This window comes from Patiria miniata, unplaced genomic scaffold (assembly GCF_015706575.1).
Source record: "Patiria miniata isolate m_02_andy unplaced genomic scaffold, ASM1570657v1 HiC_scaffold_27, whole genome shotgun sequence".
NCBI classification, from domain to species: Eukaryota; Metazoa; Echinodermata; class Asteroidea; order Valvatida; family Asterinidae; genus Patiria; species Patiria miniata.
In genome coordinates this window covers 9,208,200-9,230,249 of record NW_024037066.1, presented here as the reverse complement: position 1 = coordinate 9,230,249, position 22,050 = coordinate 9,208,200, and the positions used below count along the sequence as shown (strand labels likewise).

At 40.8% G+C, this 22,050-nt stretch overlaps 1 protein-coding gene across 2 annotated transcripts in view; it reads left to right on the top strand.

Moving 5' to 3' along the window:
• Positions 1-21,778, top strand: part of LOC119734226 (myocardin-related transcription factor A-like) — a 44,228-nt gene extending 22,450 nt beyond the window's left edge. Inside the window, exons 3-8 of one of the 2 annotated variants that reach the window (XM_038207597.1) lie at positions 1,082-1,137; positions 10,760-10,835; positions 12,946-13,110; positions 13,584-15,532; positions 15,993-16,125; positions 16,520-21,778. In XM_038207597.1, the coding sequence (XP_038063525.1) occupies positions 1,082-1,137; positions 10,760-10,835; positions 12,946-13,110; positions 13,584-15,532; positions 15,993-16,125; positions 16,520-17,130 (2,990 nt within the window). In that variant the 3' untranslated portion in view covers positions 17,131-21,778. Of the gene's footprint in view, positions 1-1,081; positions 1,138-10,759; positions 10,836-12,945; positions 13,111-13,583; positions 15,548-15,992; positions 16,126-16,519 lie in introns of both variants that reach the window. The other variant, XM_038207596.1, reaches the window with a different exon arrangement.
• Positions 21,779-22,050: the final 272 nt, after the last annotated feature.

The window sequence follows — 22,050 nt, the reverse complement described above, 5'->3', positions numbered from 1 at the left end:
AGTAGTAAGGCATCGATTGTGCCTTGCTTTGACGTCATCAGACAAGATAGCTACGGCATGCTTCAACAAACCGCGACCCTTCTGTCGCTAAACAGGCAGCCAATGAAATCCACCGCCGGTGATGTCACCAGCTATAAATAGACCCCTGTAATGCATAACTCTTCTCCGCAACAATGTTCATGTTTTCTTTTACAACATCCAGGAATCTTTGTTTGTCTCATCCTCCACCAAACGATAAACCTCCCCCAAATAGTTTTCCAGAAGTTTCCTCAAATACCAGAAATATCAATATATTCCTTCCTCCCTTTCAGAATGCCCTCACATTCTTCAGAATTGTGCGCGGAGTTGGGGTTATGCTGAGCTGTAGAGTAGAACACCATGGGTAGTTTGATTAGACAAGTTTTGAGCGCCTGCGGAAGGCCAGATTATATTGGAAATTACATAAATGTTCACGCTCTTAATTTAATTACAAGTGGCCCTAGTGCTGGACCTTGGGCTCAATCCCCGCGGTCATTCATCATGACATCAAAATATCTCTCTGGGCGTAAGCAGTGAGTCTGGCACCATGACTCAGCATGGACATCAGAATATCTGTTCAAGTGCAAAATGCCAGACCATGTAAGTGGCACAGCGATACATGTTACCTGCCTGCAACCTCATCAACCTAGTAACAAAGACCATGACTTTGTTTTCTCCGTGAAGCGTTTTGCCAATCGTCCAAGCGCGGTTAAAAATAGATCTAACTGTGGAGCGTTTATCTAAACCCAATCACTTCTGCACATGGTTACTGAGTCATAATTCAGCGTGGTAAGGCAACACTGAAAGTGAAAAGACATCCGCTCAAGCATACCCATGAAAGTTGTGCATTGTAAGGTTTATACTATTGAATAATCATAAGCACATTTGAATATTTAATTTGTCACTTGCATCATTACGAGCAAGTGCACTTGTTCAATAGATGATGAGAACTGCAAAAGAAGATGAACGTATATTGAATAAAATTAGGCACTACCAGACCTTAACCTAGTCCACATTTTCTGAAAAGGAAAATACTTGATTGCTCTTTTCTTTTTGTTTTTAGCTTTAAAATCTTCGCCAGGATTCCATGAGCAGCGGCAAAGGCTAGAAAGAGCAAAGGTAACTTGTCATCCTTAACATCTTAAAATAATGTGCCACTGTCTTAGTGTTGCTGTTGAATTTTTTAAAAAGATCATTCAGACAGCACTGTGTGCATGAACCATTGAAGCAGCAACTGTACAGCCTGCGAGCAGCTTGACGTAACCCGGAAACATCCGGATTGAATTTTTTTTCCTCGCGATGCCCCACAAATAGCAGCCAGGCTCTCTCTCTACACATCGGTCAGAGATTTTTTCTTTTCAAAAATAGCCCAGTGTGTGTATAGTCTGTGGCTAGACTGTGGTGTTGTCACGTACTGTACTGTCTGCACTCAAAATAGAAACCAGACTATAATTAGATCCGGACGACTGTTACGGTTGGCTATCCATCTTGAGCTACAAGTAGACATGTACTTTCTCCCAAAATAGCTTTATATTTCTATTTCAAATAATGTGGCTTTTATATGGAATTCTTAACTTTGACGTTACAAAAATAGATAGTATGTTATTTTTTTTTCAAATAGCATTTTCATAAACTAAACTTTTTAGGAAGCTCTGTTAAATTTTAGTTTGCTGTCATTACTGTTATAGAAAAATTTGTATTGGTCTTCCGTAATGTACTCTGGTAAAATACCACTGGAAATTGATACATTCAAAAAAAAATCTTGACATTTCTCGATATGTGAAATTCTCCATGCATCGTTGCAACAACCAAACTAAACTGTTTGGACTTCAGCTCAATTTCTCCCTGCCGAATTGGTCGTTTCGTGAGGAGGCTCAGCCCAGCCTTCCCCCCCCCCCCCCTCCCTCGGTATGTCATGCTAGATTGATGTTAAATGGAGTGAACATTGATGATGGACATCAATGTCTTTGTCTAACATTCCTGGGCATGATGCAGCGTCGCAAAAATGCAGCAAAACTTGTCGTTGCGGGATGTTGAGAAATAAGGTCTTGCATGCTTGCTATACATGTATGTTCTCAGCCCAGCTTAAAATTGCAAGTTTGGTTTGACTCAATAATGAACCTACAAATTCCTATAGATCACATCATATTTCTTTTTACAAACATCAAGATTTTATTTTCAAGTTACAATATAAATAGAAACAGAAACAGTGCTGTTCAGTATAGTGTTTGTAAGGTGATTCCTAACCCCCTTTTCCTCCTTGATTTCACTCTTGATGCGCCAAAACTTGTTGGTCTAAACATTGCACTTACTTGTAATGTCGTTAGCCTATCTTAAAAATTGCAGCTTAGTCTGGTGTATGATGATGTACCAAAAATATGCCCAGTTACCCATCAATTTGTGAAATAGTGGCAGACAACACAATCATTTTGGAGGTGTCTATATCATGTTCATGTATACATACATTGTAGCCCTTCTTTGTGATTTAAGCTTCTCTGTCACACTTCCAGCTCAGTGAGCTGTGTGATAACACCAGGCTTTGCATGGTTGATTGCTCTCAAACCACAAACACAGGGTAACACATCCATGCCACCCTGGTAGTGGCTGGGACACAAAGGATTCTAATGAAGTTGTCTTCATTGCAGGATAATTGAATTAGTAAAGTGATCTTAAATGATAGTTACAAACCCAGTTCTGTTGTTAACTTGAGCAACAAACTTCTTCCTGAAACATTTTTGACATCAAATAACTTTATAGAATATCCTGATGATGCATCACTTTGGGTTGAGCAGCGGTGATTCGAACCTTGAACACTGTTCTTGGTTCTTTGTTGGTTCTTCTCCTAAATACTCTGCGTGGGAGTTTATTAAATAGGAGGCCAGAAACACCGGGGCAAACCCCTTCTCTAAGAGATTGCTAATAGTTTTGCTAATAGTAATACTCAGGTGATTGTGAAGTGTACCCAGTGGGTGACATTACCATTTCATTAGACAGTATATTGTGGTCATGCCCATCACAAGTTCCAAAGTCCATCACAAGCCGTCTAGTCCCAATTCAAGTCACAAGCTATGAACTGTGGCAAAGGCTTTCCTTTATTGTTGTTCATCCCCTGTTACTTGTGCCTGGACTTGTGAATAGACTTGAGATCTTTCTGACGAGACTTGTGAACTGACTTGTACACCTGTGTTTGTGGACTTGTGTCTAGACTCGACTACAGCGCTGCCTTTAACCAGATATCAAATGCCCCTGTGTACAACTGTATATCATCACAATCACCGACCATATTACTTCATGCTGTTGACCGGATTATTTCGTGACGCTGGACACAATGTGCGGGATTTTGTTTCTCCTCCTCGTAGACAGAGGAGGAAACACTAGAAGTGGCGTGACGCACACGTACAGCGAGTGATGATAAATGTCAACACGTTGGTTACAGTCCCGGCTAGGGGATTTGCCGACAAATTGGAGACTTCTGTCCAAAGTTGAGGAAAGAACAACCAACTTGGGAAACAAACAAAAAAGGAAAATAAAATTAGACTGGACATTTTTGTCTAATTCCTCCACCCCCTCTTTTTCAAAATTTGCTCCACCCATAAAAAGTATGAAGTTACATACGTACTACATGATACCGTACATCACATGTTTTCATTGATGCCTGTAGAAATTATGTAGAAAAGAAAAAAAGTCAAAATAAAGGCTTTTTTTTGTAAAGGCAAAAAATTATAATTTAACAGCCACTCCAAAGTATTTTATTTCACCAACAGAACTTGGGTGTCCTGCATTTCGTGACTACTTCTCAAAGTTTACAACAACTGAATTCATTCCACTCCTTTGTTTTTGATACCTGTCCAAACACAGAAACATCCTCTCAAACCTTTTGAGGGGCTTTACAACTTCCCCTCCCCCAGGGGTTACAATTACCCCCTCAGCGTCAATTTTGTTCTGGAGACACAGTTGACATCTGCATCAGTGCTTTATCTCTCAAGATGCACTTCCTTGCCTCCCGTAGTCTTCTTTTTGTATTCCCAATGTTCCGTCTTCCCATGGGGGAAACCAAACCATCATCTTCCAAGAATAACCCCTGTTTACGTGTTGAACTAATGTTACTTTTTCACGGGTTTTATCTTCTAGCAAGGACATGGGTGTTACAGCTTTCTGTTCTTGTTTATTCCCTTTCCTGTCCAGAAATCGCAGCATTCCCTCTGGCATACATGAACACCAACCCAAAACATCCTGAGCCAAGGGGGAATCAAAACTCTTCCTACCCTTTGCTTCGGTTTTTTCAAGGTTTGCTTGTTTCCCTGGCTAGTCAACCGTGTACTACCATCTGATCTTTATCTCTTAACCACCCATTTTCACTTTCATATTCCTTTTGTCCTACAAAAAGAATCAAAGCATCCCTTTAGTTTCCTCATCCCAAGGGTATAACATACCCGAGAAAATCACCAAAACCTTAGAAGAAGTTTGCATTCCCCTACCTACCTGACACTACGCTCCAATGGGTGACAATGATGATAATATTACAGAGGCGTTAAACCATGGATTACCAAGCCCCACACACCAATTATAAACCACTTACCCCTGATTTCATGCCCCCAGGTTACCAGACTTCTAAGGCCTAAGCCCAATATTTTCATAGCTGTTGTAATTTGTTAGTGTAGGGTGCACCGAGCAACTTCTGGAAAAGAGAAAAAAAAACTCAACCAGGGGAAAACACCAGAGCTGATCGCCAGACGTAAAATTTGCACCTTGGAAAATAATCCTGCAAATTTGTGTTTTGATCGGACTGGCTGTCTGCATGGGTGGGCTTTCCCCGGGGGAATCAGTTTGTGATTGGTTCAGAATTGGCTGGAAAATGATTGGATTGGATCTAGTGTTTACAGGCAATTTGCACATTTTGTTTACATGTATATCTAAATTTTCTTGTTGTTCAGAATACTCAAGTAGGGTCAAGTTCATTCTCATCTGTTGTTTGCAATCAATTGATTTCTTGACATCTCTTAAAGCGAAACAAAAGTAATGGTGGTTGGATTGGAAGCTCAGACCTTCAGTTAGCAAGTATGCCAGCATCTTTACTGCTCTACCGCGTCGCTCACATCGCGGCAGTCTTAAACACAAGTCATTATTTTAACTGTGGCAATGACTTTGATGTATTATTTCTTGAATGTGAACTTTCATTTTTAGTTTTAGTTTTTAGAAAGTACCTTAAAATGATAACTTTTTGATATTCCAACTTGATAAGGACATTTAGAATTTTAAATAATTGAGTGAAAAGGAAGTATTAAAAAAATCATGACCTTGGATGTCTTTCTCCAGAACGTGATCAAAAGAGGCCTTGAAAAAAAACATAATAAAATATTTGAGCGGGATGTCCCCCAAATGTATTGGTGAAATTCCGCTCTCAGGGAGAAGCAGGCGTTCCTTTCCAGATGGCACCCACATTCACGAATAGTTTCAGCAATTTTGTGGGAGACCAGAATAAGAAAATGTCCGACATGTTTTCTCCTTAGGCTGTGGGCTTTGGGCGGAATTTTTTTGCAACATTCCAAGATTTCCAAGCCAGGAATTTTGGAAAATAGTACAAACCATCTGACAGTTGAATTTACTGAAACTGTTTCACTATCTCCATCCCCAAGTTCTGCTGAAGAATTTTGTGTACAGTTTTGTGAGCTGTTACTATATTGGGATTTACGTTCCTGGAAATGTTTCTTAAAAATACCACTTTTGTTAAATCATTTATGGACACTAGATTTATATTCTAAATGACCCTGTTATTCAGTATAATACTCGGTGATGAAGAATACCAACCAACTGAATCACACTTTAATTCATCCTGCATAGCTCTAATTGCCCTTTCCAACAAAAAAATCCTAATCAAAATATTTTCTTAAGGTTTCAGGTATTTTAAGTTTTTTTTTTACTGTACAAAATGTCACAGTGGATGAATAAGATTACTGAAATATTTACGTCCAATGCATAGAATTCAATTATATTTTTCCAGTAGTTGCATCTACAAGTAACACAGGCATGTGCATGTCTTTCAACACAAGTGTAACAACTACAAGCAAAGAGTGTGTTTCGGATCATAGACTGTACTTGTGCCTTGTGCTCCAAGTTGATTTAGAGGGTCGGCTTGTACCCCCCTTAGGTTTAATAGGACAGGGGCTCGACTTGACAGGAGCCAGGCTCGCACAGTGGACAGCACAGCACTGGACATTGGTCTTGGAGTCTTGGTTTATGGTGGTGCTTTTGAACTTTGCAGTGGTCCTTTTCGGCTTTTTTAAGAGGTCAGTTTTCGTGTTAAGATTGGCTGCTTCGTGTCAGAGGACGCTTGAGGAGTTGCAGCACTGAAGCTGCTGCGTGCTGCAGGGTTTCGTTTCATTGTTACTTTCGTTTCACTTTTACTGCAACGCAGGCGTCCGCAAAGGAACAAATTAGGAAGGGATGGTCATTGCCAGTGTTGAACAACTTGTTGAGTGGCTTTTTTTTTCAGATCGAAGGGCTGTGCACTCTCCCTTTTTTCACCATTCACGATTCACTTCTTGCCTGTGATGAGATTTGCCAAAGATGTATCCCATCTGAAAGTCATCGTTTTCCTTTCCTCACAATGTTCTGTGTTTCGTCATTTTCCAGCATCACTGCTGTTGTCATTTCATGTATTACTAACACCACACCACATTATTGTCACAGTCCTCACTATCATGACTCATCAATGTCAGCCTTACGATCATCACGATCGTTATTGTGAGCAACGCATGCACCATCACTTTGATTCATTCATCATTGTAGACATCCTTAGCATCTTCAAAATCTTACTATCATTTTGTCACCACAACCAATATCACAATCATCATTTTTATCGCATTGGCCACATTCCCCAACCCTACACTAGCCATCCTATCCCATGTCTTTCCAATATCACAACGAAATGTTCAATCATCAGAATTTCTTTTTGACGACCCCCTCCCCCCCCCATAAAAATCATAAAAATCAAAAGACTCTACAGTACCTGGCTTACCCTATATCCAAGAGCGCAGCATTCCACAACTCCCCTCAGAATTCCAACACTGCAGTCACGGACAATTATACCAGAAAAGAAAAACCAGTCAGCCTATTTGAGTATAGAAGAAAAAAATTAGCTGAAAATACATGAATAGGCAAGGTTGTGATCCCTACTATAATGAGATTACATGTCATGTGCCTTGGGCAGAGTTTACCTCGGAATTCTGACTGTAAGTCTATCGCCCTCTTGTGATCATATCAGGTCACTGACTTACTGCCACGGAACATTTGTTGTACGTATGAGTTTTCTTGGTCCTTTGTAGTAAGCACTTCCCGTTAAGATTTTTTAAAATTGTGTTGAGACTTGGAAGCAGTAAAATCGTCTCTGACAGTTTCCCCTTTTTCTTGTTCATGTAATTCCTCATCCTGCATCAGCCAGATTCTTCCAGTCTCATCTTTTATCATTCCAAAGGTTACTCATTCACCAAATTCCAGCCTGTAAAGTCAGGGAAATAAACGTATGGATGATAAGCAGTGATATTTAAAACCCAGGGGAGAGATTTCTGTCTCATTGGTTGAAAATCAGATTGTGTCAATGATGCAAAACTATCAGAGGATTTGTAAACGACGTTTTCGCCAACAGTACAAAAAGAAATGTTAAGTACATATGAAACTATTATTAATGAGTTTAAGACAAGATGACTACAAGATGTCACTTATTTTGTGATATTTTCTTTTGGGGGGAGATGGGTGTGGAGAGGGGCTGTTGGAGGGGTAACCCTTTTTTAAGACGAGACGCTAAAATCCAAATCTGTTTTAAATCCTTTAGGAAATGGATATCCTTCCTACTTCATTTTTGGGATTCATTTTGAATGTCACCATTGTCGTTGGCCAACCCCCAGGCTCATCAGCTACCTGCCCAGGAAAAGGGTACCTATGCCTAGAATGCAGAAAATCATCAAGTCTGCTAAACTGCTTTATACCACACACCTATACAGTTCATGCTGAAATCTCTTTGCGGCCACCTCTGGGGACTGAAACATCATCCACCTGAAACACCATCTACGTGCTGGAAATGTCAAAATAGTACCTGTCAGCCAGAATCACCGCCTGACAATTTCAAAGACATGTGCAACTGTACTACGGGAAAATAAAAACTAAGAAACAAAGAGGGTTTCACTGTACCGACTTATCAGTATCAGGTTGCGCTCTATTTTGAGGTTGCGAATACGTTATTTGTGCCTCAGGCAAAATGGCTACGTAAAAGAAAATTGAACTTAACCCATCGGCCCAAATCCTAGGCTAATTTCCTAAATCCAATTGTCTGAATTACTCAGAGGTCGCCATCCATTCAGACAGATGTTTTGGGGGCAAATGGAGGTGTACTTTTACTTGCTTATAGGATATTGGTAATGACGGTATTGGGTTATGCATGATTACGTGGGCTTGCGTTCGGTACATGTCACACCTTCATGACGATTTTGATTTTAAAACCTTATATTCTTCTAGCAAAGGTCAGAAGATAATCATTCAACCCTTTCCCTGACATATCGACTGAATTGCAATCGTTTGTTCATTTTCCTTTTCCCCTCCTGATTAGTTGCTTTTTTAAATCGGCCTCAAAATGGCTAGAGAAACACTAATGTCTCCAAAGAGTACGTAAAACAGTTTTAAACTTCAGTCTCAGGACCTAAAAGGTGTGCCTTAAGGTTTGTGCGCAGCCTGGCATCTCCTACTCGCATTAAGGATTGCTGTGGAAATGTCACATCTGACATCCTTACCTGAGAACTTTATTAACTGCTGTGAACATTTTAAAGTCCAGCAACGAATCCCCGAGTTTTCCAGGATTGCATTCCACTAAGCCCAGATGTCATCATTGGTGAGGGAGCTCCTTCTGCTGCACCAGTGGAGCATCTGGTGTCCCCCTCCCCCCCCCCCAACCTCCCATCTCCCGATCCCTGGCTCAATAATCCCCTCCCAAAGCTAGGAGCTTTGTTGCAAGCATCGGATCAGGATAAGACTCTGGAAGTATTCTAGAGTCCCTCTGATCCATCAAACCCAACAGCTGTCCTCAGTCTGGATGACTTTGCCATCCTGGACTGATTCAGAAGCATTACTTAAATGTCCTGTGATGCAAGTAACATGTCTTGGGTAATTACTCCAATCGAAACAATTATATTTCACTAAAATTAAAAAATACAGTCACACTTTCCTTGCTCTTCTCTTTCTCTTCTGTCTTTAAAAATAATATTCCTGTGATCAGAAGACAGGAAGCTTAACATTTCACTGTGTTTTAAAAACCAGAAAGGCACTACCTCAACCATCTTGATATTTTGTTTTTGTTAATTGTTGTGACCTTATACACATTTCTTTCAAAAATTGAAATGCATTTATCATTAGAAAAGAAGAGGGTTAGTTAGAATTGAAGTTTTGTACAGTCACCATATTTTATCAAACTTTTATTTTTTAAATCCTCCTTTTGCTTTACTTTGATCCAAATAGACCTTGTATTAATTCCATCAGCCATCTTTACAAACATGTGGATTTTACAAAATGGATGTGAAGCCAGTTGTAAACTCATTCGTTAATTATCAAGCTATTAATTGAACTCATTCATAAAGACTAACCCAGTGTAAAAAAAATTCAGTGATAGAGTATCTCGAGAGTAGAGGTGGGCCAGAGAGGAAGTAAACACTGATAACATATCACAACAAATTTGGACTCCTCAGGGTATGTTCTCCATTGGTGGCCCTGTCTTTGCCCTTCAGACTTAAGAGGTCTTCACAATTGATAAGCTACTTTGCTGTCCTGGTACCTTATTGTGAATGATTTCTGACTCTAAAGCATTGTGTACTAATAGCTTTCATGTTCCTGAATCCAACTGCTTTAAAGTATTCTCTTATACACACATATCGGTTATTATATTAATGACACATGATACCCAAGTCTTCTTTCACATAATCATTGCGCATTGAGAGGCAATTGTGGTAAAGTGTCTTGCTCAAGAACACACATGGACATGCACAACTTTGAACAAATTTTGAAAGGACCTTTGAGTTTACACTTCTAACCATTGGGCCTCAACATCCAAGATGCCTTCTTTTTCCTCCCCATATTTTTTGTAATTGTGGACTAGGTCAGTAGTGTTACCCCCTCAGTAAATTTGGCATTGAAAACAGGCCACCATTCTTACACAGGGCATGTATCATCTACCCCCGGTAGTTAAGCCTCTTGCTCAGCAGTGCCGTTGTTCAAATCCAACAAACAAAACCTACAATCTGGGGATAAAAGTATCAGGGAAAGTTTTGAGAGGGATAATATGCACACCAGTGATCAGCAACATGTGTAGATGTTAGGGGTAGGACTGGACTGGAGACGGGGGTTCTGATCCCAAACACTCCAGTCTGCTGTCCACGTCTTACACCATAAAGTTGCAAAGCAATAGTTTCAGCTCAGCAGCTCAGGGAAATTGGGCTCTGCTTTTGCCTGCTGTGTGGCAGATTCTCGAGTTGAAACCAATGGCTCTTTTTCAACTTGATACCATCAAACTGGGTCAGTTCCCGTTGTGGTACCCTAAGCCACCATAGGAGTTGGTATCGGATCATGCAATAGACAGTTTTTAGCTTTCAGCACAAAGAATATCTGCCTGTGCCCCCCCCCCCTTGATTATCGGACCGTTAAAAGGAGTGTGTCACCCAGCCCATCAATTCTAATGTCATTTTTTTCTCTGTTTTTGCAGGTTGGGGACAGTTTGCAGAGAAAGATCCGTCTTCGCCCTGAGAAGTCACACCTTGTCAATCAGCACATCTTGGCAGGTAGGTAGTTAGAGTGGGGAACAGAATGAAACAGACTGGAACCTTGTCTTTGACTTTTTTCTTTTTGGAAAAATTGGTTTGAGAGAGAAATTTTTGAAGTCATTTGGGGACTCGTGATTAATGTTGATCCAAAAAGTTTCAACTTGCTGAGGAAAGATATACAAATGTACAAAGTGTTCCCAAAACTGTGGGTTGACTATGATTCACGCTTTCATTTTGTTTCAATTGTGGGTTTTTTTTGCATGAAATTCTGAATCATTCTTTGAAATGGAAGAGTTGTTAGTACTGAATTGTGACAGCCTTGTTCATGGCCCTGACCTAAACAAACCGTGAAAGCCATCTCCATGCATCGGCTGGAGTTTAATAAGCTCCATACTGAAATCCACAACAAACTTTGCAGCTTTTGGGCAGAGATATTTCATCTCAAAGTCAAGATGAATTACTTAGATGTCTCATCGTTTAGACTTATTTCACAGACATGTTCCAAATGTTTGTAGAGGAAGTACATGTATAGAAGAGACAAATTGCCTGGAAATATTCTCAAAATCCTGCCATAGACAAAATGTCCAGTCTACCGTGTAAACAGCTAGATTTGTTCTCCAAGGACAGGCAGACTAACTTAGCTCCAGGGCTCATCTCAAACGTTTCATTGTTCTGATGGTGCTCGCTGTTTGCCCCAGTCAGCTCATCCATGACCGGATTCCGTCCACGCTCTGCTTGCAGATTTACGTGGGCAGATGTGGAACGCTCTAACAGATGACCATGGCAGATGACAAATCTTTTGACAGCCATCTGTGTTAGCTTTGTACCATTTTTATCTGTTCATAATTTTTTTGGGGGGGGGGAGGGGGGTTACAGGAATAATGGTGTGACTTCTCATTTCTCAAAAGTTAGTGATTTTCTTGAAGTTGGCCGATGATAATGGATTTAGGAGTGACGATTAACCACATGACTTCCATCCGACACATACCTTTGGTCGTGCCAGTGTTAATTACCAACAATAACTGAAAGATATCCAATTTGTTCCTCCTCAACTGATGCAGTATTGCAAATCTTGGTTCATTACGTGTTTGGTCACTGTGAGTTTAACGAGTTGGCCAAAACCCTTCCCATCTTTAAAAACATCCCTGATTTGCCTCTTGTGTACATTGATGCTTAAAAACTCAAAGTCCCCCTTTAGAAGCAAGATATGAAGATTCCTTGCATTGCATCACTGCGACACCTGATTAGATTGGTATTTTCCATTATGCAATGAAAGTCCGGAAACTCATTCCAATATTTACATAATCAACTAGAAATCACAGCTATGAGCTCGCACCCAAGACAACTCTATCTCATACAGAATCTTGATAACATTTTAGATAAGCACATGTTGTACAACCTACATTGATACAAAGGACTCGAGCAATTTCTTCACAAAATTACTTAATCCCTCATTTGTATCACCCCCTCTTGCCAGTAATTTATGACAGGAATTCTGTTAATTATCTTAATCAAGCACCTCCCTAATTACCAATTACTTCATTGTGTCACCAGAACCACGTGGACAGGACGGCACTGTAATTAGAATTGCTATTCCGGGCAGGAAGTTGCCTTACAAAGAGTGGAAGCGTTTCAATTAATCTTGAGATGGTGCCCCTGATTTCTTTAATCAAAACTGTCCTGTTGGAATTCTTGGCACTGGGCAGCCGTGATGAGCCCCCCGGTGTTAATGAAGAATTTTTAGTATATGAGGTCACATTGAACATAACTGAGTCACATTTGAAGATGTTAAATTCGTGAAATTCTTAACGCATCATCATGAGTTTGTGGGAACTCAAATGGATCAGAGTACCCAATGAGGTTTATCTGCTACCTCCCCCTCCAGAAAAAAGTGTTTGATTGTTAACTTAATACTTTTTAATGATTAAACCAGAGAATAAGTGATAACTGTTTTTGAAATTGATGAAATGTAGTCCAATCCCCTCCCTCCCCTGAATTTGCAAAGGCCAGTCAGTCATCTCCTTCTAACGATGAATCTTAGATGTGTCACACTCCTCTTGGAGTGTAAAAATTTGCATCTGGGTTTGCTGCTGTTCTTACATTTGTATGTCTTGTTTTGATGTTTCAGACACCCATGTGGACCCGCTGGTCAATGCCACGCAACAGCGACTCAAACGCTCCCGTCTAGAGCAAGACCTGGACAGTAAGATCAAGAACCGGCCCGGCCCCTTGGAGCTGATTGAGGGCAATATCCTGAAGACGGAGAATATGCTAGTGGAACAGGCTGTCAAAGGTAGGACACTAGAGGGCGCCATTCAGACAGAGCAGTCAAGGTTTTTTCCAAACCTTCACTTCATCTCGAGCTTGGTTCAAGGTTAGCCGTCATTATCCTGTTTGAGATAAGGCATTAAAATAGGAGGGTATTGATGCCAACTTGATATCAGTGTATTGGGAAGATGACAATCATTAAAATGTTGGAACATTTTGGCACGCACAACAGACTCTGATACTCAGGTGCTGTGGGTGCAGATTGCACACGTAAATAAGATGGCAATGATTAACCCTAACCGCCTGTAAGGCTACAAAATACTACTGAGCAGTAACCTGTAGTATCTTTCTTCAACACTAGAGTGCACAACACAAGTAGTATTCTGTAGTATTTGGTACTTGACCCTCAAAGAATCCTTCGGGGTTTAGGGATTAGTTCATTCAAATAAATGAAATGCAAACATTGCTGTTACAATGTCATCTATTCTTGTTTTTCAGATGGCAAGGTGAAGTTTTTAAAGACAAACAGCCTTGACATTGGTCCTTATGAGTTTGACGAAGACAGCCAAGAAGGCTTCAGTGACGAGGCTCTGTCGCCCTCACAGTCTGACGTCAGTCAGGCCGAATCACAACTCAGCAGAGGGAGCCTACCATCTGCGCAAAGTTCCAGCGCCTTTGCAGACCACTCCAAAACCCTGCAACAACAGCAGCAACAGTTACAGCAGCAGCAAAAACAGCAGCAGCAGCGGTCCAGTGTTAGCAGTCCCTCACAGTTGCTCTCACCCAAGGCCGGGCAGACGTTTGTCACGATCAAACAGGAGCCAGGACTCATCAGCCCTCCTCCAATCACCAGCAACAGTTTCACGCCGATATCTGCAGTGTCAAACATAACCCTGTCCTCTGGGAAGGTAACCCCCTCCCCTAGGCAACCCCGCAAGAAACAGACTAAGCGGCCCAAGCCGAAAGAGATCAAATTCCATGAGTACAAACCACCCAACGAGCAGTCCAGTAAGCCCCAGCAGGCCAGCACAGTCAGCAATCCCTACAATCTACTACTCATGCAGCAGCAGTTGTACCTGCAGCTGCAGCTGCTGCAGCAGCAGCAGCTGATTCTGCCCAACACAGCCAACCAGAAACAGAACACCGCCAGTGCCTCATCATCCAATACTTCAGTCACCTCCACGCACACTACTTCCAACCCAACAGCGACGACAACTGCTGCTGCTGGTGCTGCTGTGCCAACAGCTCCAGTAACCCCACCAGTGCCTGTGGCTGTCAAGCAGCAGCCCGATGTCAAACCCAACATCGCCGCTTTGCAAGGGAAACCTCGCGGTCTGTCCAACCTGGAGGACATGAAAGTCTCTGAACTAAAACTTGAGCTGAAAAACCGCGGACTTCATGTATCAGGCACCAAACCCCAGTTGGTTGAACGCTTGCGGCCGCACGTAGAACAACAGGTCACCACGTCAGCGACCTCACCGAATGAGGTCAGCACCACAACTGTTACATCGAGTACTAGAGTCTCAAGTTCCACAGACCTAGATGTGCCCTTTAGCGAAACTGCTAGCACTGTGCAGGGTTCACTGAGCACACCTCCAGTATCTCCCGAGTATCGCTCTTCATTTTCTGTAACATCAGAGCCCATGTCACCTGGGAGCGCATTTGATCCCATGTCGCCCCCCACATTCCAAAACGTGCTGACTACACCTGTGTGTAGCCCTGACACCGTCAGTACCACCAATCAGCAGACTATGAGTGGGTCCGGACGGGAAGGTAGCCCCTTTGACCAGACCATGCCTACGCTAGAATCCCCCCAACCACTCCCTCCAGCTTCCAGCATCCTGCCAGTAGACATCCTCAACAGTGACAACACCACCCAGGACATGATGGACGTCTCGTCCCTGGACACCAACACTGCCGGCAGCCAGATCAGCAATGACCTACTTCTCCAGCAGCAACTTAAGATCCAGGAGCTGGAACGAATGCTGCAGCTCTCCCAGATGCAGCTCCAAATGCAGCAGCTTCAGCAGCCTAATCTGTCGCCCCTGTCTCTCTCTCAATCCAGCACCCAGCAACACCAGCAGCAGCAACAGTCGCCTGCTGGAAAGACAACTACTCTATCCCCGCAGCAGTTGCAACCGGAAGGTAAACCCAGCGCCTTCATGTTCCACAGCAAAGATTTCGCCCACACGCTGAACCAACAGCCCAAGGTCTTCTCCTTTGCCACACCGCCACCCAACGGCCAACCGTTTCTCTTCAGCAAGCAGCAAAGCCCCGACACCCAGTCCATTGCTCTACCCAACGGCATGGTAGCGTCGAAAGCTGCTTCATTACCCAGCAGCCCCACAGAGAGGAATGTCCTTGGCATTGGTTCTGGCATGACACGGTCCGTCACTCAACCCACATTTGCCAACCCGCCTCCAAACTATGAAGAAGCTGTCCGGCAGGTAAAAGAGAGGAAGGTATGCAATTCTTTGAGATGGATTTTTTTCTGGTTTGAAGTCAAAAAAGAGTTTATCTCTGAGAGTGATGTTACCTTTCTTAAAGACTTAAAAATATTTTATAATAAGACTTCTTACTTATTTCCAATACTGCATTTCAGCCTTTACTTTTCAAGTGTTCAGATAATTGCAATGTTTTCATACCACATGTGAAGTTAAGGCTTTACAATTCTTTGAGGTTGCATGCCAAAACCCCTTTCAAGATATCCCTAACTAGTTACCTGTTACTAGATATCCCTAACTAGTTATCCATAACTAGTTACCCCATACCTGTTGTGCGTTACTAATTTATGGTTGCTGATAAAATTGCCAAGTTGTTTTTTTTCTCCAGCATGTTACATTTTGGACTTGGATTGAAAGTGTAGCATTTAAACAAAAATTGTTTCCTTCTTTTTTTCTTCTTCAGAGCCAAGGCAACACCCCCGTGAATGGTTCTCCTGTGGGATCACCGCCGAAAGGGAACATTGCTAACAGCGACCCACGGAGCACCAAATGTCAAGATCTGGATGACTTACTGGAGGTTCTTGTGGATCATGGATGTGAGTCTACTTGGTAGAAATTGACCAGTTAAACAGATATAACAGTGATTTTTTTTCTGTTGTGAGTTTACTAATGACTAAGTTGTGTATCCTTGATGAGATGATTTCCTTAGTGCCGACAGCCTAATGTCTTGTAATCCGATATTCGGCAAACTCCCGAAAGGGGGAAAAGTGGTAAAATAGAAACCGATCATCTTTTGCACGGGACAAAATATATCCAGAATTGGTTAACACCCACCTAATATGATCAGTAAAAATAAAAGGTGAAACATTGAATTCAAAATTGTGAGCAGTGGAACATTATTGGGCCCATTTCTTTTGAAGTAAAAGGTCTGAATTTGCTATGATATATATTTAATGGTATCTTTTCATTTTTGTTTAAATGAATTTTCAGATCAAATCCCAATCACACCAAAGTTCCGGGACATGCAACGAACACTTCACAACTCAACAGGAGGCCTGACAACAATCACCCACTCTGTCGTGCGTGGCCGCGGAGGCTCGATTGATCTGAAACTCCCTGTCCCAGGACCCTCCCCTCCTCCTCCCATGACACACTCATACCCGTCCACGGACCTGCCCATGGAGGTGGACCCCACAGATCTGAACATATCCTCCCTGGACTTGGGGGATACCAGCGGTGGGGGAGGGATGGCCAGGGGAGAGCGGACAGGCCGGACCCTATCAGCCCCCTTTGACATCCCTATGACCACCATCGATGCTTGCGAGACCAGCATGGATACAGGGAAGGATGTCGGGGCTTCAGGCTCCACCAACCCAGACAATGATTTGAACTGGTTAGACCTGGTCATCCCTAGCTCTGCGTCCGGACTTACGCCAGTCAGTGCCACACCGCCAACATTCAACATGGATGGGGCGTTTGGGGCCACTCTCGGGAAGGACCCCTTCCCCCTGAATCTATTAGACCTCAATGACATCAGCACTCCCACGGACCTACATCATCTTGAAGACGATGTATGGGATAACATCCCTATCGCGGAGTGAAGGGTTGCTGGTTGAAGTGATTCCTGTTTCTCTATGGAGTAATAAAGAGTCAACCTGGATATCCCTTCTGATCCAGGCAAGGGTTCCTAAATAGACGATATGAAGGATAACGGCATGGATATTGTACAAGCATCTTTGTGCTAAATAGCAGAAAGGCGATCAGTTTCACAGAGAGTAGAGCGTTAAAAAGTGGTTCCAAGAATGTTCTTCCTAGAGTTGGCTTTGAAAATTATTCAGTGGTTCCTGTGTTTGGAACATCTGTGACAGAGTTGTTGCAAGAAGCAATGATTCAAAAAAAAAAAAAAAAGACATTCCCAGATAAAGGTGGAATTTACTGCATTTTGTGGATTACGATAAAATATGGCAAACTGTGTGCTACAAGGAAATTAGAGATGGCAAAAGGCAATTGATGACGAGCAGAACTGGGACAGCATTTGGATGCTGTTGGAGACTTGTTCTGGCAGTTGGCATTTGCTGATGGTGTTTTTTGGTGTGAGCACCAGAAACAAGAGGTTAAACCATAGATTTATTGTGTTGTGATTCACCGATTGGGTGGCTTGGCACGGTCATGCCTTGCTACTTTATTGGACTGCAAATATCAGGCTATTCACTGTTTGTGAATTTCGGTGTGTTTTTTCTGAGAGAGAGAGAATTCCACTGCTGAAGAGTCAATAATCCTGTAAAGCCTCTGAATTTAAGAAACAACAGAGACATTCAAAGGCTCATTTGTTTCTAGATTTTCAGGGTGCTAACATTTTCAAATGAGAACAAATTGTGATCCATCTTGCGGTTTGTCCTTTTTGTAATAGTTTGCAAACCAGTATGGCCGCCCAAGGATCTGTTTTCAGTGTACAGATGTCTTTTAAGAGTCATTTCGGGAATACAATTTTCACGGCTGCAACTTGAGTTTAGGTCCGTGTTGTTCATTGTAACTTCATCGATAGGTGGATCTTTGAATTTTGTATATAATGTATCATAAGCAAAAAAATACTTTTTTTTCCAAGCAAAATTTATTGATGGAACCATTTTGGTTTTTATGCAAACTATGCAGCTTGCGCAACACAAAAAAATAAAAGCCTCAATGAATTCTGCACTGAAATTTTTGTGTTGCCAGGACAACGCCAAAGCATTTGGTACCATGACGACACAGGCACTGAGTTTTGGTGCCAAGTGTACATAGATGTATTAAAAAAAGTAAAGACAACAAAATAAACCATGATTCCTTTTTTATGAAGCACATAGAAATGGTGCATATTTTTTTCCTTCTGCAAATGTATAAATTCTGCTAAGATTTAAAGTCCATGAAATCCAGTGCGTCATTATTCTTGATGAATGGATTTTAATTTGCCATTTTCTTGTGATTTGAGTAAATATTCAGATACCCTGCGTTACTTCCTCGTTTGTGTTTTGGTAAAAGTGGCAATTTTTAAAAAAGGGTGCATTTATTTTCAGACGGTTACTATTTAACCACTTTGGGATAACTGTTTGTATTGTACAGATAAAGTTAAAAAATAACAAATTGTAAAAATTGATAGACGAGAAAAGCTCTTTACAGAGAGTTAAGACTTTGTAAATTGTTATGCTTACTGTTGGGTCTATTTTGCAAAAGTTGCATTGTGTTATTTATATTGAACTAGAAGGTAATGTTTGTTACACTTATTATAGTATGTGTTTAAATATTTATAAGTCTTTTGCATATGTTACTAATGTTTTTTTTCCAGTTGAGAATAGTTTTCGGCTTTGTCTGAACTGAAGTTTCATTGCTATATTTACATCTCAAATTTGGATCTACTGCACAGATTGGACCGTGTCAGTCTAAGAACTTCATGGAGCCTTTTTATTGTAAATTTCTACAGAGTTTTTCCCTGGCTGTCACAAGATCCTAAAAAGAAAACAACTTGTCTTCTATTTAGTGTTGTTGATTGTTTCAAACGCAGTTGGCTCTTAATTTTGCTGATTTATTCAAATGCTTATCCTTAGATGCCTGAACGCCAGTGTTATTAAAAATGGTTGATTCCTGTTCTATAAGATCTTTTTAATTGATCTTAAACTCCAAAATCAACCTTTTATAAAAAGTACCCGTCAGTGTTCTGATAAGTCCACACAGTAACACTGTGATATAGACTAATCAAACTGTGACGGTTGTAAGTGTTAAATACTAGGAGTAGGATATTAAAACCTCTTCACTTGAACAACTTCCAATCAGATCAATGAACACCCCCCTCCATTGAAATTACGAAATTCTAACAGTGAGGACAATACTAATGTTGCCATTGCTGATCTGCAAAGTACATGTAAACAATGAACTTTAAATTTGTTAGTACTGTGGCATCCTATTGGAATCTGTCACATCATGTGCAGTTTTCTAAAAAAAAAATTATTGTTTTTTTTATCATTTATCGCTAAAACATGTACTTAATTTTACTTTCCTTGAATCAGTAAAGATGTAGGAATGCCCATATAAAATATATAACTACATGTGTATGTAATGAACAAAGGTGATGCGATTAAGCTGAATGAGTCGTTTATCGACCCTGGTAAATTTTGTTCACAGTTTTGGAAAAGAGCACAATCTCAGCATTACTGATAAGAAAACCGCACGCTGATACCATCTTTAGTTAAAAAATTATGGAGGTCGGAACACCAAGAGATGTGATGAAGTGATGTGATGAAGTGGCCCTATTTTGGCCTGAATCCCCAAATGAAAGTTCCTGACAAATGACTCATTTAGCTTGATCGCATCACAAATATCAACTGAACCTTGAGACTGTACCGTATATCGTAATTCCTAAATAAGAAGGCCTAAAAACATGTAGATATTATTTTTTTATTTTTGGTAAGTATTATACAGGGCCACAATGCTAAATTTTAGGGGAAAACTGTATAGAACAAATGTTGAACGGTAAATTAATCAAATTAACATGTATGAAGATATGTCAAGATGAATTTCTCTTTTGAAAGTCTGACTGTACAGTAAATAATACGTTCCAGAAGCGTCGGATGGGTTTTACAGTATAAATTGTCGCATTTACAGCAATGTACATGAATTTTAAAATTATAATTCTTTAAGCTTCTAACAAGATTATAAATAAAAAGTTTGGATAAATTCCAAGAAGAAATATATGAACTGTTTAATCTATAGTGATGGTGTGGGACAACTAATTGTTGTTATCAAAGCATTTTTGTATGGAGAATGCTTGAAACACTTGGTAGACAGAGAACTGGCTAATGTGGTACCAGTTGGATTAAGTTGGTGCCTGACAAAAAATGTAATATGTATGATTCTATTTGTTCACAGGTATGACACAGGTGCCATTTTAAAAGGCAAGCATTTTCCATACAAAAAATATTTTGTATAAACGAGAACTCTTAACCCCTTTACCAATCGGTGGTTTAAAGGCTTGTACTAGAATTTAACAGTCATAAACAAATTTCCGAAACAATTTTTCCAAGATTGCTTGGGAAAAGGCCTTTTGCTAAGAACTCTGAACTTGCAGTCCAGAGGCTCAGGGTTCGCCACTAACTAAACTTTGTCTTCTGAAACTTTAAACCCTGTACCTTTGGTATGCGTGGCAATGTGGATGTGAACCCCTAAATTATATTGAAACTAGAAGTCAAATGTGATGTGTAAAGGAAATGTTTTTGGCTTCAGTTCAGTTAATAATGAATTTGAAAACCACAAGTTCACATCCCCATTACTTGTGTTGATTTTATCAAAGTCTTCCTCTTTAAATGAATTCCTTTTTCCTCTGCTGACGCACTCTTTACACCTGAATGTTGCTTTTCTTTTAATCGCACGATGCCCTGCAATGATATTCACTGTTTTTTATTTGACTATTGTTTCGTCGGGATACTGAAGCAAGTTTCCAAAGAATACAAAGTCCAACGTACCTTTTTTTCTCCAAATTTGCTAGGCTGAATATATGTCCAACATGCACATGCATTGATTCATTTTTCATCCCAGTTGTTTCTGGTCATATCTGCAGATTCTTGTATGCAAATTAGCAAGCATTCCATAAGCTCCGCCCACCTCATCTACTCTTGCTGTTTTCACTGCTTTAAAAATATATAAACAAAAAAAAAGTATTTATGAAGATTGTTTTGCATCACATAGCTAAGTGTTATATTTATATATTTTAAACCGTGCGTTAATTTTTTTCTGGTAATTAAGTTATTTGTGTTAATGTTGCATAATAACGCACCAAGTGCAGAACATTTTTGTAGTGATGTATGTGCAGCCATCTTCGTAGCAAACTAATTATGGGGGACTTATTTTACAGAGCTGCTACAAAGTATGAAATCTTTAAGACTGTTTTTACCTTTTACGTACCAAAATCAATGGAAGACACTGTGCTTGGCTCATGGGCTTTGGTTTTCCTTTGTAAAAATGAAAAGCTTATAGCCTTAAAATGGCTAGCTGTATTGTTTCTTTGGTCTAATTTTTTTTTAACAATCAACTTTTACAATATCTGACTGACTACTTACTTGCTGTTCCACCAAGCAAACTGAGTATTTCTGCTTGCCATGTTTGCCTGCTTATGCTCAGCCGCTCTGTAAAATTGGTCCCCCAGCTGTACATGTAACATCTCATTTCTATTATCATATTACATGACAATTATTATATAATAAACCACTTGCTGTGAATCCATATCATTCTCTATGTCTTCACATTTCATGCTTCTGCCGTTTTTCTTCCCCCCCCCCCCCCCCCCCGCCAAATTCCTCTTCATTCTTGTTGCCACGGAGCTTTTGCTCATCTTCTTGTTGACAGATGTCACGCCCCAACTATCGCATCGGTCCCAACTATAGTTGGGACTGTCCCAACTATAGTGCGGCAGTTGGGTCGGCCCAACTATAGTTAGGACTGGAGTTGCGCCGGATGCTTCATGCTTGATAGATCTTGTTGGATTAAATGTTCCG